The 16243-nt window shown below is 40.0% G+C and overlaps 1 protein-coding gene across 10 annotated transcripts in view; it reads right to left on the bottom strand.

Annotated features, from left to right (window-relative positions):
• Nucleotides 1-16243, bottom strand: part of UBE2D3 (ubiquitin conjugating enzyme E2 D3) — a 29750-nt gene extending 13507 nt beyond the window's left edge. The window contains exons 1-2 of one of the 10 annotated variants that reach the window (XM_043571530.1): nucleotides 16122-16243; nucleotides 14679-14834 (exon numbers count right to left, since the gene is read on the bottom strand). In XM_043571530.1, coding sequence (XP_043427465.1) covers nucleotides 14679-14702 — 24 coding nt within the window. In that variant the 5' untranslated portion in view covers nucleotides 14703-14834; nucleotides 16122-16243. The other 9 variants (XM_043571559.1, XM_043571566.1, XM_043571538.1 and 6 more) reach the window with 9 other exon arrangements.

Below are 16243 nucleotides of genomic sequence, written 5' to 3'. Positions count from 1 at the left end.
AACAACAAACAGAGTCAATAGTTGATCTTCACCCCATTCTTTAAGGGACACACAATCATAGTTCACATTAATACATTCTAGTAAAAGAAAACATTAAGTTAACCATAGTCCAGATCGTGGAACATAATAGGCACAGATACAAAAATTCTTGTTACATCAACAAAAGCCGTCCAAACCAGAAAAGTTGTATCAGATACTTTCACAGCTTAAGAACTGAGACAGTTCTCAACATTCATATTGTTTGCTTAACTTTCAGGATATCTCAGAAGCCCTTATTTCTACTATCCTAAATCCTCTGTTGTATCTGAACCACACTATCCACAGACCTCATTTCCACTTGAAAAATCTCTAATGGGGCTAGGTAGGTAGGTATCCTTTTTGATTTGGTCTTATTGCTGCAACTCAACTGTGTTTATTACCCTGGAAGAAACTGAAATTTGCTCTTAGGAAAACATGCAGTTTCCAAAATTCCATCAGACCTTATATTTATAAATATGTACTTAGCCTTTCCAGGACTTATATGTAACAAATATGGATAATTTAGTCAGAAAATAAAGTTGTTTCTTTTTTAATTTTTAATTTTATTTTAGAGAAAGAGTATGTGTGGGGCTCGATCCAGAGCAAATATCTGCCTCTCTCACATGGTCCAAATACATTTCAGAAAATAACCAACTATTGCACAGTGATCAATCTAGATTCACTCCATTTAAAAACAAAACAAAACCCCACAATGCAGAAGAATTGTCCTTGTGGTAATTGTTTCACAAAATTCATAAACCATGACGTTGTAGCTCTAAAACTAAAAATGTCACAAATCAATTATACCTCAATAAAACTGGGAGTTGGAGATTGCTCTGATACACTGCCAACTTGCTTCTCAAACTCACACATTTGTTTTTAAGGTTATCAAAACAGCCAGAAATCCCAGGATACACAACTTAGGATAACGGAAGATCAGATCAGACCTTTATGCTTGCCTAAATAAATATACCTTCTTATGTTCAATATATTTAAGAATGGGAGAAAATTCATCCCAACCACCATGGATCCTGATCAGTAGGAATTACAGAAACTCTGAACAGAGATTTAAACAACTGGTTAAAAGAAACTATGTATGGGGGCACCTGGGTGGCCCACTTGGTTAAGCCTTCTATTCTTGATTTCAACTCAGATCATGATCTCATGGCTTGTGGGGGTTTGAGGCCCATGTCAGCTCTGTGCTGTAAGCACAGAGCCTGCTTGGGATATTCCCCCCTCTAAGTAAATAACTTAAGAAAACAGAACAAAACTATGTATGGTTTTAACTTAAAAACAAAAACAAACACTGTTACAAATTATCAAATGATTCTGAATCAAGTATTTGAAATTATTTTTTGTTTTGTTTTTTCAGGCTTGATGTCCAGCGGGGAGCCCAACACGGGCTTGAACTCACAACCCTGAGATCAAGACCTGAGCTCAGATCAAGAGTCTGACACTTAACCGACTGAGCTACCCTGGCGCCCAAAACTACCAATTTTTGAGTAAAAATAGAAACGTACTTGAATTAATTGACTACCCATTATTAAGCAAATGACTTTTTCATAGGCCAGATTAGGTTTCATATGGCAATTATTTACATCCCATAACCAGCCACTTTTGTTATGATGGGAATCTACTTTAACACCATCTCAAAGCATTAAAAACTTCATTGTTGGTAAAAATCAAGTAGTCTAGTCAAACTGACACGACCAGAGTATTCTCCCATGTTCCAAAGCTTATGTAACAAGTTCTACTGTTTAGCTGGCCCACCAAAAAATACAAAAAACCAAAAGCTAATTTATACAGTTTAATTCTCTTTCCTTAAGGAACACAAGGGTTCAAAAAAAGGGGTCTATTTTAAGGTTAAAAACTTACCTGTTCTAAACCATCCCCCCCTCCTTTTCCATAAAAGATCTATCTCGTTTCTTACATCGATCTAGCTCAAATTATGTCCTTAATAAACATGTTTTGAATACAGATTTGTTTATATGCCAGAAAAAAAAGCAGTTATTTTAAAATAAAACCAATCTTGGGGCGCCTGGGTGGCGCAGTCGGTTAAGCGTCCGACTTCAGCCAGGTCACGATCTCGCGGTCCGGGAGTTCGAGCCCCGCGTCAGGCTCTGGGCTGATGGCTCAGAGCCTGGAGCCTGTTTCCGATTCTGTGTCTCCCTCTCTCTCTGCCCCTCCCCCGTTCATGCTCTGTCTCTCTCTGTCCCAAAAATAAATAAACGTTGAAAAAAAATAAAATAAAATAAAACCAATCTAAACGATGGCTGCTCTAAGTGACCTTGAAACAACTTCATTATAAATTTCCGGAACCTATAAAGTTGACCTAGAATATACCAACACCCTATTTAATGTTAAAGAACATATTTCTTACAGAGGAAACAAGTTTTTATGCATAATATTTATAAATTAAGCCTTTATAATACTGGCATTATTATTCTAACTTTAGAGTGAAGGTCTAATTTCAGCTCTTCCCTCCCAAAATTTCAGGCTCTTATTACTCAGATAATTTCTGAGTGTCTTATTTTCTAAGTTCTCCATGACCAAGATGTCTCTGAAGTAATAATCAGAGATCTAAAATTAGGCCAATTATCTTACATACTAAAATCTACTTTAAATACAACATTGAAAAAAAAACCAACCTGAGTTATTTTAGGGATCAAAACAGGTCTTTCAAATCATGTGCCAGCGTTCATCTCTAAGATAACAAGTAATTCTCATGACATTATTATGCCCATAGCATAAGCAAATGAGAATACGTAAGAAAATCTCAGCAAGAAAAATTATGAGAAAGCACAGTAAGAAGTCACCTCAGATGCTCTTAATGTGTAAGACCTCTATCTTACCCTGCTTTCATGGAAATGCTTTTCCCTTACTCCAAAACATGTGATTGTAGTGTTTGGCTAATGGTGGCTGATAACCACCCATTACTCAGGGCTAATCATAGAATTTTGTTTCTTTAGCCTCAGTGATTAGCTCAAAGGGCTGGAAAGTAACCTAAGCCAAGCCAGGACCTGACCTAATCAGGTCCATCCATCTCTGCCTGGTTTTTCATATTGAAGCTGGGAAGACTTCTTCCTTCTCTAACTGTAAGGATGTGACCTAGAGCTATTGGCAGGCATGTGCCTTGAAATTACATGGTGAATCCAGAGAAAAAGAGACCACATTGGGCAAAAGAGATAATAAGAGCTGACTTGGCATAAAGATATGCAATTTCAGTCCCTGAGGTTGTAGCTTGCTCTGGTTCCTATAGTTATTTCCTTTGATTGTTAACTGCTCCAGTTTCCTTCTAACAAATCCAAGGGAGAAAAAACGCCAAGAGTGAGGAGAGACCCATTCTAAGCAGAAAGTTCCTGGGAACCACGGCCATTTATATAGAGCTTATCCCACTAAAGCACAATGTAATGCTCAAGTCTTGTTTTTTGAAAAACATGTAAGAAATCTAAATCAAACAGTCTCAAAATCAAGCTAGAGGGAGCAGGGAGAAATCATGTATTCTGTCTAGCAACTTTTAATCTAATCACAGAAACTAGAAGTTAATTTAAATCCATTTCTAAAATGAAAAGTAGTATTTGCTATTAGCTAAAGTTTCACCATCATTTATTCACATATAGGAAAAGTGCGTATTTGGTGTCAAGCATGTTAGGTCTGAATATACCGAGATAAAACTTGAATCCCTTCCCTAATAGACTGAGTTAATATAAAGTAGGCACAATGCAGAAACAAAAAACTACATTTCAACAACTTTTGGTGCTTAAAATAAAGACATTTAAATGCTTTGTGAATCCTGAAAAGGTAACCACTAACCTTCCCTGGGTTTAAAAACAGTGACAACTGAGCTGAGTCCTGATGGAGGGATAAGCATTCCAAGCAGAGAACCTTATTCAAAGTCAAGGGTATGAAAGAATAGTCTACAAAAATTTGCTTGTAATTCTGGTATACCAACCAGAAACAAAAAAAGAGTAAAGGTAAGAAGGTAGCACATGTGACCAGCAAGGTTAACCATGGCTTGATCTTTCAGTAGCTTTGAATATATCAAAGACCATCCCAAAGGCAATGGGAACCACAGAAATTTTTAAGCAGGAAGAAGGCAAATCAAATTTGGGGTGTTTTTAAAAAAATGTACGGACAATAGTACACTAGAAAAAACTTTCAATTTTTAAAATTACTAGGTCATATCCTAAAAGTACCCCTGAATCTGTGTACCCAGGCTGACAAGTAAAGCTGAACATTTTTACTATATTTCCTTCATATTAAAAATAAAATGCTACAGAGAGGTGCCTGTATGAATCAGTTGGTTAAGCATCTGACTCTTAACTGGCTCAGGTTCTCATGGTTTGTGGGATTGAGCTCCGCACCGGGCTGCACACTGAACATCACAGAACCTGCTTGGGATTGTCTCTCCCCTGACCCCACAAAATGAACTTTAAAAAAAAAAAAAAAAAAAAAGCTATAGGAGCACCTGGGTGGCTCAGTCAATTAAATGCCCAACTCTTGTATCTTGGCTCAGGTCATGATCTCAAGGTTCAGGAGTTTGAGCCCCACATCGGACTCTGTGCTGATAGGCAAGAGCTTGGGATTCGATTCTCTCTCTCTCAAAATAAATAATTTTTAAAAAATGCTACAGATATACCTGAAGCTCCCTCACATACTCCCCAATTCCACTTGCCCCTCAGAAGGTTATTTGAAATTTGGTTTCCACTACTTCTCCCCATTTTTATACACTACTAGATATGTATCTCTTAAGAATATATAGCATTGTTTTGCAGGGCTTCAAACTTTAACTATATATATAGACTTGTATCCATGTGGATTTCTATAGATATCATTCAGAACATTGGCTTTTAAAAATTTTTTTCTTTTAGAGAGAGAGAGAGAGAGAAAGAGAGGGAGGGAGGGAGAGAGTGAGTGAGAAAATCTTAAGCAGGCACCACACTCAGCGCGTAGCCCAACATGGGGCTCAATCCCACGACCCTGGGATCATGACTTGAGCCAAAATCAAGAGTGGGACCCTCACCCAACTGGGCCACCCAGACCCAGGCACCCCCAGAACACTGGCTTTTAACACTATTTGTGACAAGCACTTCTAAAATTAACTATTAGAGTTTCTATCCCCCATATACCCATACAAAAATTTAATCTGTGGGTATCACAGACTCATCTCCGTATTGTAGGAATCCCTAATACAAGGACAGAGAAGCAGTAACTACATTAGGAAGCATTAGCAGTAATTCAGGTGAGAGTAGAACATGAACTAAGTCATGGAGGATTAAAAAAAAGAAAAACAAAAGATCTTAAATACCAAGCATTTTACCCTTACAAAAATCTTACGAAAATAGGCCTGATTTCTATTTTACATCAGAGGAAAGACTGCATGCAAGTATAGGATATACTAAGCTTTAGGATGTGTAGGAAAACAAAAGTAGTGTATCTACTAGACACTTGAAAATTAGAGATCTAGAAACAGATTTCAAAATGGCTGCTTTTTAAAAAGGGTGTCCTTACATCAAAGATGCATTTAAAAAAATTTGATACGGCATTTGGCATACTGAAGAAAAAAATTTCAATTGCACTAAACCAACTCTCCACTGTACTTAAGGAATAAATGCCCTAGATTGAACAGGATATGGAAAACTGAGGTCTTCATAGGATCAGTTTCTCCATAATCATTCAGTTAGTTTGCATCTTATTACTACACTCAGTGTGAATCTAGTGTTACCTATTTTTTAAGTTACATGGCCTTTAAATTAAAGCCAACTGAGAAAACAATTATCCATTCCATTGCAAGAGGAAACTCTATTTACTGGACTGAGATCAATTTTCAATGAAGCACTTAATGAATTTCCGAAAGTAATTTTGTCTTTGGTAAAATCATACTAAGTACTGAAACTGTTAGCTCTTTGCTCCCTAGTAGAGAGGAATGTGGAAAGGACCAGAGAACAGCTCACATATAGCACCTGGGAAGTCTTCATATGATGACCATCCCTTTCCCCAAGAATAGCATTACTAAAGTGGGCTCTTGCCCAACTATTTTTTACTAAATTTTTTTTTAATGTTTATTTATTTTGAGAAAGAGTGAATGGGGTAGGAGCAGAGAGGGAGGGAGACAGAGAATTCCAAGCAGGCTCTGCACTGCCAGCACAGAGCCCAACATGGGGCTCAAACTCACGAACCATGAGATCATGACCTAACCCCAAATCAAGAGTTAGATGCTTAACCGAGTGAGCCACCCAGGCCCCCCATAGCCAACTATTAAGACCACTAAAATAGAAAAGAAGTTGTCAGGGGAGACTGGCACATACTAGGAGTTGCTTAAAGGCTCCACTCACACTGAAGGGACACTAAAATGGATCAAGGGCATACAAGGACATAAAACAAACAAACAAACCTCCTCACCAAATTTAAATATTTTTTTGTCATGGTATGTTCTTCTGGAGGAAATTTTTTTTTTGATCATCTTCCTCTGAACTGCTTCTCCTGAAACCTTCCTGCATACTTAGCTAGTATGAAAATCCACGCCTTTTCTCACTTAGAAATATGCTTCTCTATTCCATTTAAAAGCCTAAACAGGGCACCTGGGTAGCTCAATCGATTGAGTGTCTGCTTTGGCTCAGGTCATGATCTCGCGGTTTGTGAGCTTGAGCCCCACGTTGGGCTTGCTGCTGTCAGCACAAAGCCCGCTTTGAATCCTCTGGCCCCCTCTCTCTATCCCTTCCTTCCTTACACTCTCTCAAAAATAAATAAATAAATGTTTAAAAAAAAAAAAAAAAAAAAGAGCCTAAACAGACCCATAGGATAAGGAGCCAAGCAAATCTCTCCAAAAGGCAGCCAAAAGGTACAGCTTAAGGCAGTGAGTTCTCAATTGTAGGTACATGATTAAACATTAAGAAGTATGACCATTCCTTTTGTGGGGCTCCTACAAGAAAGCCCAGCTTATCTTTAGATCTTTGCTTTGATCATTATAGCACACAGGATCTCTTCGAAAGTTGACTATTAGAAGTAAAACATGAAAAGACCTAAAGTCTAAACATACTGCTAAATATTTGCTTTTTGCTTCTCTACTGTATCTACATCTTACTCATTTTAGAGGTGAAATGACTAACCAGATTATGAAGAAAAAGCCAAGGCATTAAATGCAAAGGCCTAAAGAGATGATGGGAAGTACAAGAAATGGTCTCTGCCATTAAAGAATTCATAAATTGGAAATACAAGAACTATTTATGAATAATGAAACTACAGAGCAGCCATATCAATGAGTGTCCAGTAAGATTTAATGCCTCTAGTAATAATCGTTTAAGCATCCTGCTGAACTTTCTAATGACAACCACTACTTACACATTAGATCAACATAACCAAAGTCAGCATTTATGAAATTACTGTGGTAATGCCAAGTTCATGGGTTCCATCCCTGAGTACAGTAATTATCATCACCATGTTCACAATCATTTGTTATCCCATACTCCACTATCCATCATGCACATTATCACCCAAAGGTCATAACGATAGCAGTATAGATACAATTCCTATCATAACTTTTGGGAAAACTTAAAAGGTTCAGGCCATTACTGACAGGCAATTTCTTGTATTTTACTCAAGAGTCCACTTCTTTCAAAACTTTTGACTTAGAGACCAGATTTGTAGAACTACGTGAATCAGCACTATAAAGACATCTCTTGCCTCTTAAAACCTATACTGAGCAGCAACATAAAATACTGCTTTGGGGTCTGGATGAGATGAGGCCATGAAGTGGAAAGAAGAGTGCCTTTAAAGAAATTTTGAGAGAACTCACCCTCACCAAGCCTTTACAACCTAACAAAATATAAAGGTACATATTCAGACGAGTGATAGGACAAAATGCTATGTAATTATTGCTCGATGAGAACTGCTCTAATTGTTCTTATAAAGATCAGGTTTACTATGAAGTAAACAAAAATTTTCTTACTAACTTTAACATCGTGAAATTTCTATATACTGTGTGTAGACACAAATAGTAAAGAAGAAAACAGCAAACATTTCAGAAATGTATGCTTACCAGAAGTTATTTCAAAAGAAGGAAACCTGGCAAAAATATTTTAGGATCTGAACACTTTCATAGAACTGCAGACTTAAAGAATGAAAAGAAACAGTCACTTTAAAATCATTTTAGTTTGGAATTTACAATTTATGCGAAATTCTAAAAGTTTCTTTTACTTTAAGAATTAAGAGGTAGGTGCTACAAACCATGTCTCACTACATCACTGACAATATAGTAACTTCCTGTTTAGCTGTAATTACAGGTGAGACAGTGTGCTTGCTCATTACTCAAGATATAAAGAATGTCTTGAATGAATAATACTACAATTTTCTTTCTTTAGATCACCATTTAAATCACTTAAAATTATTCAAAGCTGTTCTTTTGTAGGCATTATCTAAATGGGCAAAACAGAAAGCCAAATTTAGGTTCTCAGCTTTGATACATGAAAACACACAAGGCATTTCATAGATAAGAAAAAACAAAAATTAACAGCAGTCCTGTGGTTGAAAACATCCAATTATACATTAGCTTTGAAATGATAACAAGACTAGGATGAATGTGAACAAGTACTCCATCCTAAAAACGAACAAGTAACCAAGTAGTGATTCACAACTGAAACCTACAAGGCCAAATAAGACAAATCTAGCTATGAAAAGTTGTCAATATCAATGATACAAGATTATACTGAAAGTATTGTTGCAGATAAAAATCAGATGTTTAGGGAAAGTATAAAACACTTCATCGAATTTTTCCCTTTCACACATAACAAGGCAGAGGATAGTTTTGAGAATCTTATCTAGCCAGATAACTTAGCTAATAAGATATTCACTAAATGCATTCATTCTTAATTACACTGTTCAATTTCAAATAAGATCATGCCGTTAGTAGTAAAACCCAATCAACAACATAAAATTTTCCAGTAAAGTAACGAAAATCACTTAATCTTGCTGATTTCAAAATACTACTGGTTTGACAGAATTAGGTATAGTTATAAAACCCACCATAAAACGGCAAAATAGAGCATACAAATTATTTAAATAATCTTTTTCTTGTAATTTTTTTTTTAACATTTATTTATTTTTGAGACAGAGAGAGACAGAGCATGAACGGGGGAGGGGCAGAGAGAGAGGGAGACACAGAATTGGAAGCAGGCTCCAGGTTCTGAGCCGTCAGCCCAGAGCCCAACACGGGGCTCGAACTCAGGACCGCGAGATCATGACCTGAGCTGAAGTCGAACGCTCAACCGACTGAGCCACCCAGGCTCCCCTAAATAAACTATCTTTAATAATAAGTAAATCTGGGGCACCTGGATGGCTTAGTCAGTTAAGCACCCGACTTTGGCTCACGTCATGATCTTGACTTTGGCTCACGTCATGATCTTGACTTTGGCTCAGGTCATGATCTTGACTTTGGCTCAGGTCATGATCTTGCGTTTCTAGAGTTCAAACCCCACACTGGGTTCTCTGCTGTCAACTCAGAGCCCTGTTTCAGATCCTGTGTCTCCCTCTCTCTGCCCCACCCCTGCATCTCTCTCAAAAAAGGTAAAAAACAGTAATGGGTAAATCTGATATAAAACCAAAGATTTCACCCCCCTTTTAAAAAATTTATTGTGACAGAGAAAGAGTGAGGGAGAGACAGAATCCCAAGCAGGCTCCACGCTCTGAGTGTGGAGCCCAATGTGGGGCTCCATCCCACAAACCTTGAGACCATGACCTGAGCCAAAATTAAGACTCAGAACTCAACTTATAAAGATCAGACACTCCCCTTAATTTCTTTTAAATAAGTGTTTCCCATACTTGACTTAGATTCTTGGAAGTTAAGTTGTACAAGGTGACAAACCCCTATTCATGTGTTTATATGCTTGTTTCTTCCACTCAAAGCAGAGACTCTCATGGGTAATGACAAGGCTTCCTCATTTTCTATCTCCTGGGACTAAACTTCTGTGCCAAATGGAGTAAAACTTCCCTCAGTTAAGTATTGGTTAAATGATTACCCCGATGTTTGTGGATCTTCACCAGAGAGAGGCTTCAGAATCACCTAAGGGACATTTCAAAATCACGCCTGTTCCCAGAGAAAATGAAATGATTCCATATATCTGGTAAGATCCTATACACTATATTAAGAACTCTGCTCAATTTCCCAATATATAAATGCAACTCATGTCAAAACCCACGAACAAGAACGTATATTATGGAATGCAAAAGCCAACCTAAGATTTGAAATCTTAATCTGAAAACATCTTTATGTCAGCATTAAGAACCTACTGTTTTCTTTACTAGAAAGGGATCATTACAGTAAAAGTATTTGGAAAAATTGCAAGAATTTACTGTATCTTGGATTAACAAGGTGCACGGAATCCATGAGTTAAATTCACATATAATCTAGTGACAGATATATTGTAAGTAGCTTCTCCCCCAGTGCTAATGAGAGTATTTAAGTTTATATTCGTAGGAATAACAAAAACTAGAATTAACACTGCAAAAGAGCAGGATGATGAAAACAGTGTCAAGGTAAGTGCCTCTTCATAAAATAAACACCAAGGTCACCATGCTCAGTATCCATGAGTCACACAACTGTCCCACAAATTTAGTTGGCTACAGAAAAGCCTTGAGAAAGGGGCGCCTGGGTGGCGCAGTCGGTTAAGCGTCCGACTTCAGCCAGGTCACGATCTCGCGGTCCGTGAGTTCGAGCCCCGCGTCGGGCTCTGGGCTGATGGCTCAGAGCCTGGAGCCTGTTTCCGATACTGTGTCTCCCTCTCTCTCTGCCCCTCCCCCGTTCATGCTCTGTCTCTCTCTGTCCCAAAAATAAATAAACGTTGGAAAAAAAAATTAAAAAAAAAAGAAAAGCCTTGAGGATCCTAAAGAAACACCTGCAAAACTGTGTATCCAGCCTATAGGCTCTTTGGAGACAAGATATTTTAAGATACCCCTAGCAATTAGTTGGAACATGGCAACTCCCAGTCCTTTAAGAGATCAACCAAAAAGAACATTCACTCCCGCTTTCAAAACTTATGTTAGTGAATATCTTAATTCACAAATTAACTATAATCTAAGAATAAAGTGAAATTCCCATTATTTAAAAGTGAAGTGGGAGAGGAGAGCAGCAGCTTATTGCAGGTAGTAAAACTAAAATGACATTCACCTGATAAAATACAAACAAATGGTTCAGAACAGCAGTACACCATGGAGTTCAAGAGCTTAAGCTCTTGAGGTAGACTGATCTGAACCTCAGTCACTAGCTGTGTAGCAAGTAACCTCTGTGTTGGTTTCCTCATGTATAAAACGGAATGATAAAGAGCATCTCACAGAATTGTTGTGAGAATTAAATAAGCTGATTTCCATAAAGGGCTTGGAAATAGTTTGGTACACAGTAAATGCTAAGTCCTCGCTATTACTAGCAGCAGAATGATGCAAAAGAAAACCTTTTTGAATGCTAAAAGCATAAAGGATGACATAACAGTTAAGACACAGAATGGAGCCAAACTGTCCAGGTTCCAATCCCAATTCTGCTATCAGAGACGAAGGGTAGGTTTTTTGTTTTGTTTTTTAACCTTTCTGTGCTTCAGGTTTCTAATCTCCAAATGGGGATAATAATTTAACTGTACCTACTTCCTTGAGTTGTAATATTAAGTGAGTTAATACAAGGTTTTCAAACAATTCTGACACATTGCAAACCCTCAAAACATGAGTTACTCTTCTAGGCTTGGCTCACATTATATTTTATGTGAAGTTCTTTTTAAACTTCCCCAAAATACAAGCACTGTAGTTACCTGGTTTAATGGGAGTAGTATAATTGCCTATGGTCCTCAAACACCACTAATCAACTTGGGAGTTCCCATTTTTCATTTTTGTTGTTTAATAAATAGCCTTGTAAAACCGTACTACAGCTTATTAAATAAATAATACAGCAAAAACAAGTAAGATTGTTTGAAAAAGCTGCCTGGTCTAAGAAACACAATATATTTTAACGTAAGCTTTAGAAAAAACAAATCCAAAAGCTTTATCAAATGAGTACTGGCCAAAAATAATCCAACAATAAGCATTTCAATAAAGCATCAACAAAGAATGTAAGTATCTTAGTATTTGGAATTTGGGGACTCCAAACAATAAATTAAAAAAAAAAAAAGTGCGTAACACAAGAAATACCATACTAATAGCGATGCCTACTTGACCCTGTATTTCTAGAACAGAAATTAATAAAACCGTCCCCCATAACTATCACTCACTAATACTCTTTGGATCTGGGATTTTTTTTTTTTTTTTACGTTTCACCATGTGATTCTGACAGTAACAGCTAAATACCAAGCCACATGCCTTTCAAAAACTTTCTGTACATTGAATCAACAGTCCTACATAAATATTGTTTTTTCCAATTTGGAAAGTATTATGTCTAGTTAATATATTACGCATATCTTCAAAATATTTACAACAGAAGACAATCTGATGTTAATGAAGAGTACTAAACTACGAAAGTTCTTTAAGAAGATTTTGAAAATTAAAGTGATATTAAAATAGCAGTAATAATCTGAATGCCATATGCCTGTTCCAAGCCACACACTAACCTCTTTAATCCTAAAATAAATGAATAAACAAATAAAATCTAGGACCCTAAATCTGTCTTGCTCACTACTGCAGTCCTAGCATCTAGAACATACTAGGCACTCAACTATTGTTCATACGTAACAAATACTCATTTTATAGAGGCATACAAATAACTTGCCCAGTCCTAGAATTCTAACTGGAGCATTTCTGCTCCAAAGTTCAAATTCTTAACCATCATATTGCCTCTCTAGGGCTTTTAAATAATTAAAGTGGTGTCACAGCAGCTGGGTATCACCTGTAAAAGAAAAAAAATCAATGAGACCTTCCTTTGAAGTTCCACATGCATAAAAAGCTATGGGTTTGAAACTATCCACATCTTAGTAGCCTGAACTAATTCTCACAGATAAAAGGTTTTGATTTGTATTTAATATTATATTCTTTGTATTAACTATGCTTTTCCAATGTATTGCTGGCCTTCGAAGTGGTCAAAGAGATGCTTAATCCTTTTTGCTTTAAATCTTAACTCTTACAAAATTTTTCCTCTCCTCTTCCATCCTCTCAAAATCACAGAGATTTAAGTTTATATTTCACATAAACACACAATGACAATGCAATGATGGACTAAATCAAAATTCAAAATTTCAGCCTCGATACATTCCATGAAGATCTGAACCTTCATCTTTCATAATATCAGTGTTGTCAAATAAACTCCAAAGTCATACGTATTGAATAAATCAAAATTAGGCAGCATCAGATCTACTGAGTAAAGCCAAGTCCTTGTCATTCCTTCCATGCAGAACCCCTTTAAAAAAAGTAACCCATCAAAACCAGTTTCTAACCCACAACCTCCTCTGTCTCCTAGTTTTAGTAAGGCTGAATTTATTCCATGACATTTTTTTCAAGTTAGCTGTAAATACTCCACCCTCCTCGATTGTGCAAGAACCAAACACACCACACATACACAAGTTACAAAAAAGGGAAATACAGTCTGAGAGTTTGAATATAGATAAAGTCTTGAGCAGGACGTCTTAAGAGCTATGTACAATCTGATGTAAAAGTTAACATTTAACAAAGAATATCATTTTATATTATTAGGAAAGGAGATGCCGGAAAGAGCCTGAACCAGTTAAAGCAGCCGCCATCTTAAAATGCGGGATAGAAGTTAGAGCAAGAAAATGAGACTAAACCTCCGGAGGTGGAGGTTCCGCTCACCCCCCAAGCCTCGAAAAATCCTTTTTTCACCCCAATTTCCAAGGATAGTTTAGTATCAAACCACATTTTAGGTGGCGAAACATTGTTCCCCGAAAGTGTTATTAACAGAGCCGAGGCAAAACTAGGTACACCTAGCCTTCCCTTACTGCCATCGCACCCCTCGTCCGCCCCCCTCCCCCCCTCAGCCAAAAAGAAGAGAGCTTCCAGAAGCCTTTTACATCAGTTGCCGGTGTCCCTCAGATAAATAGCTTCGGGTGAGAAGCCTCAACTACAAAACATAGGAAGCGGTAACATTGTGTCAGCCCATCTCCTCTCAACCCCACTTACTCTTGTGTAACCAACCTGCCCCCAGTCGATTAAGTTTGACTAACCTCATTCACTACTTTTCAGCCACTAAGAGACTTCTACACCGACCCCCAATGAAGTTCGGGGCCCGCCAGATTTACACGTTCTTCTCCACTGAGTTTCCAATGATTCTTCCCGTAGAAAGCCTAAGATCCTTGGTCTTACAATTGAAGTTTTTAAGCACCGAGAATAGGAAGCGCCATGACATCTGCTGGAGCGTCTCTCGGCAATTCTGACCTCAAACAAGACTAACTCTTCTTTTAGAAGCAGAACCGAGGCGCCTGAAATCACTCTCCCCCACCCCTAATTTGCACCGATTCCACTAAAACATACACAAGATAACACCTCACTCGCCACAAGTGTTGTTCTTTAGCTTGAACATTCACTTCTTTAAAGTAGATCTGCGTTTCCCTTCCCCCAAGAGAAGTGACCCAAAGAGGGACGTTTTCATAATTATACTTCCTCCCCACCCCCACGCTTTCCTCTGGTACTGAACCTTCCTTTCCTTCTACGACCCCATTCCCTTTAGCCCCAAGGGTTACCTTATTAATCCGTTTCAGCGCCATCGTCTGTGCTTTTCGTCTGGCTCCTCACTCTCCCGGTGTGTGCTCAAAGGTCCGGCCAAAACTCTTGATTATCCGGGCGGCAGGGAAAGATGGGTCTCTTCGTCTCACACCGGCTCTGCCAGACACAGGCGCCTTTTGCAAAAACGGAGCAGATCAGCACTCGCACAGGCCCCGAAGAGACCCTGATGAATCCAGGTCCCTTAAAACGGTCGCGATCCGGGGTGGGTGGGGTGGCGTGGCAAAGCCACCAACAGCCTCTATGCCGTGCTTCGGCCCGAAGAGGAGGCGAAGGTGACGGGAAGAGCGGAGGGGCGGCTACAAGTTTGACTTCCCGGCCTCTCGATAGGAAGAGACCCGGGTGGGAGAGGAAGAGGCGTAGGAGAAAGGGGTGGGTGCGGGGCAGGGTCCGGAGCCCAGCAGAGGAGGAGCCGGGGCCTAGTCGGCGCTATGCCGGCGTCACTAGGGCAAAGAAAGGCTAGGGGGGAGGGGGAAACAGGAGACTCCGGACTTCTTTCGGTTTCTGCTCAAAGATGCGGCCAGGGAGGGGAAGGAAATAAAAGAGGGAAGGCTTGATATGTGTTGCCGTCCCCGCAGCTAGGGCTATTCTGTGTCGGCCCCTGACGCCACCTTACACTCCGCCTTCCAGCGCGCTCCCGCACGCGCCCGCCCAGCCACCGCCACCACGCGCCCGTGCTGCCCCTGAGGCTCTGGCTTAGGCGCGAGGACGCGCCCATTCCCCCACCCCTTAAGCAAGACAGGCCCCGGCTTCTCCAGCCTTCCCACCCTACCCCACCCAACAGGCTGGTCACTCAAGCCAACCAAGGCCTGTATTTCCCCTCTTACCCGGCCGGCCAGTGGGCCGGCCTCCCTTCCCATCCCCTAGCCGTCCACACCCACGCGTACAGAGGGGCCGGGGCCTCCCTCAAGCTGCGGCCTCGGCCTCCTCCCCGCGCGGCAGCTGGTGCCTCCCCGGCCCTACGGGGCTCACGCGCACGACACAGCCACAAGATGTCCGCTCTGACGGAACTACTGCCAGCTGCCACGCTCCGCCCCTCCCCCCTCCTCCTGCCTCTTCACCACCGCGTATCAGTCCGCCAACGCCGCCGTCGCGAGCACAGGACGAATCTAAGGGTGAAGGGGAACGGTTTACTTCCTACGTCCAGGGTTGAGTTTATCTATGCTACCCCCTTTTCCTTTTCGGAACAGCACCTTCTTACTAAACAGATCGGAGGTTGGACTGGGAGGGCGGGGGCCGGAGGCGGGTCATGGGCTGGGGGGAAGGGTGGACGAACGGCGGAAACCCTCAGACTCAGAGAAGCATCGAGAACCGGAAGGAGACCATGGGAGGAAGGTAATGGAAGCGGCAGCTGTGCGATTGAGCCCCACGCCCCTCCCAGCAGCATCCCCCAATTTCCTCACTTGGTATTGAGGCGGCGGATCTCGCGAGAACCTCGTGGCTGGCTAACAGGAGCTATACCTCTGCAATGACTTAAGGGCAGTTTTGTGCGCGCTTCCTGCTGAGGGCCCGCCCCCAAATCCAC

Source organism: Prionailurus bengalensis, chromosome B1 (assembly GCF_016509475.1).
Source record: "Prionailurus bengalensis isolate Pbe53 chromosome B1, Fcat_Pben_1.1_paternal_pri, whole genome shotgun sequence".
In the NCBI taxonomy this organism is placed as follows: domain Eukaryota; kingdom Metazoa; phylum Chordata; class Mammalia; order Carnivora; family Felidae; genus Prionailurus; species Prionailurus bengalensis.
The sequence above is the reverse complement of the archived record's forward strand: the minus strand, read 5'-3'. Positions and strand labels throughout refer to the sequence as shown.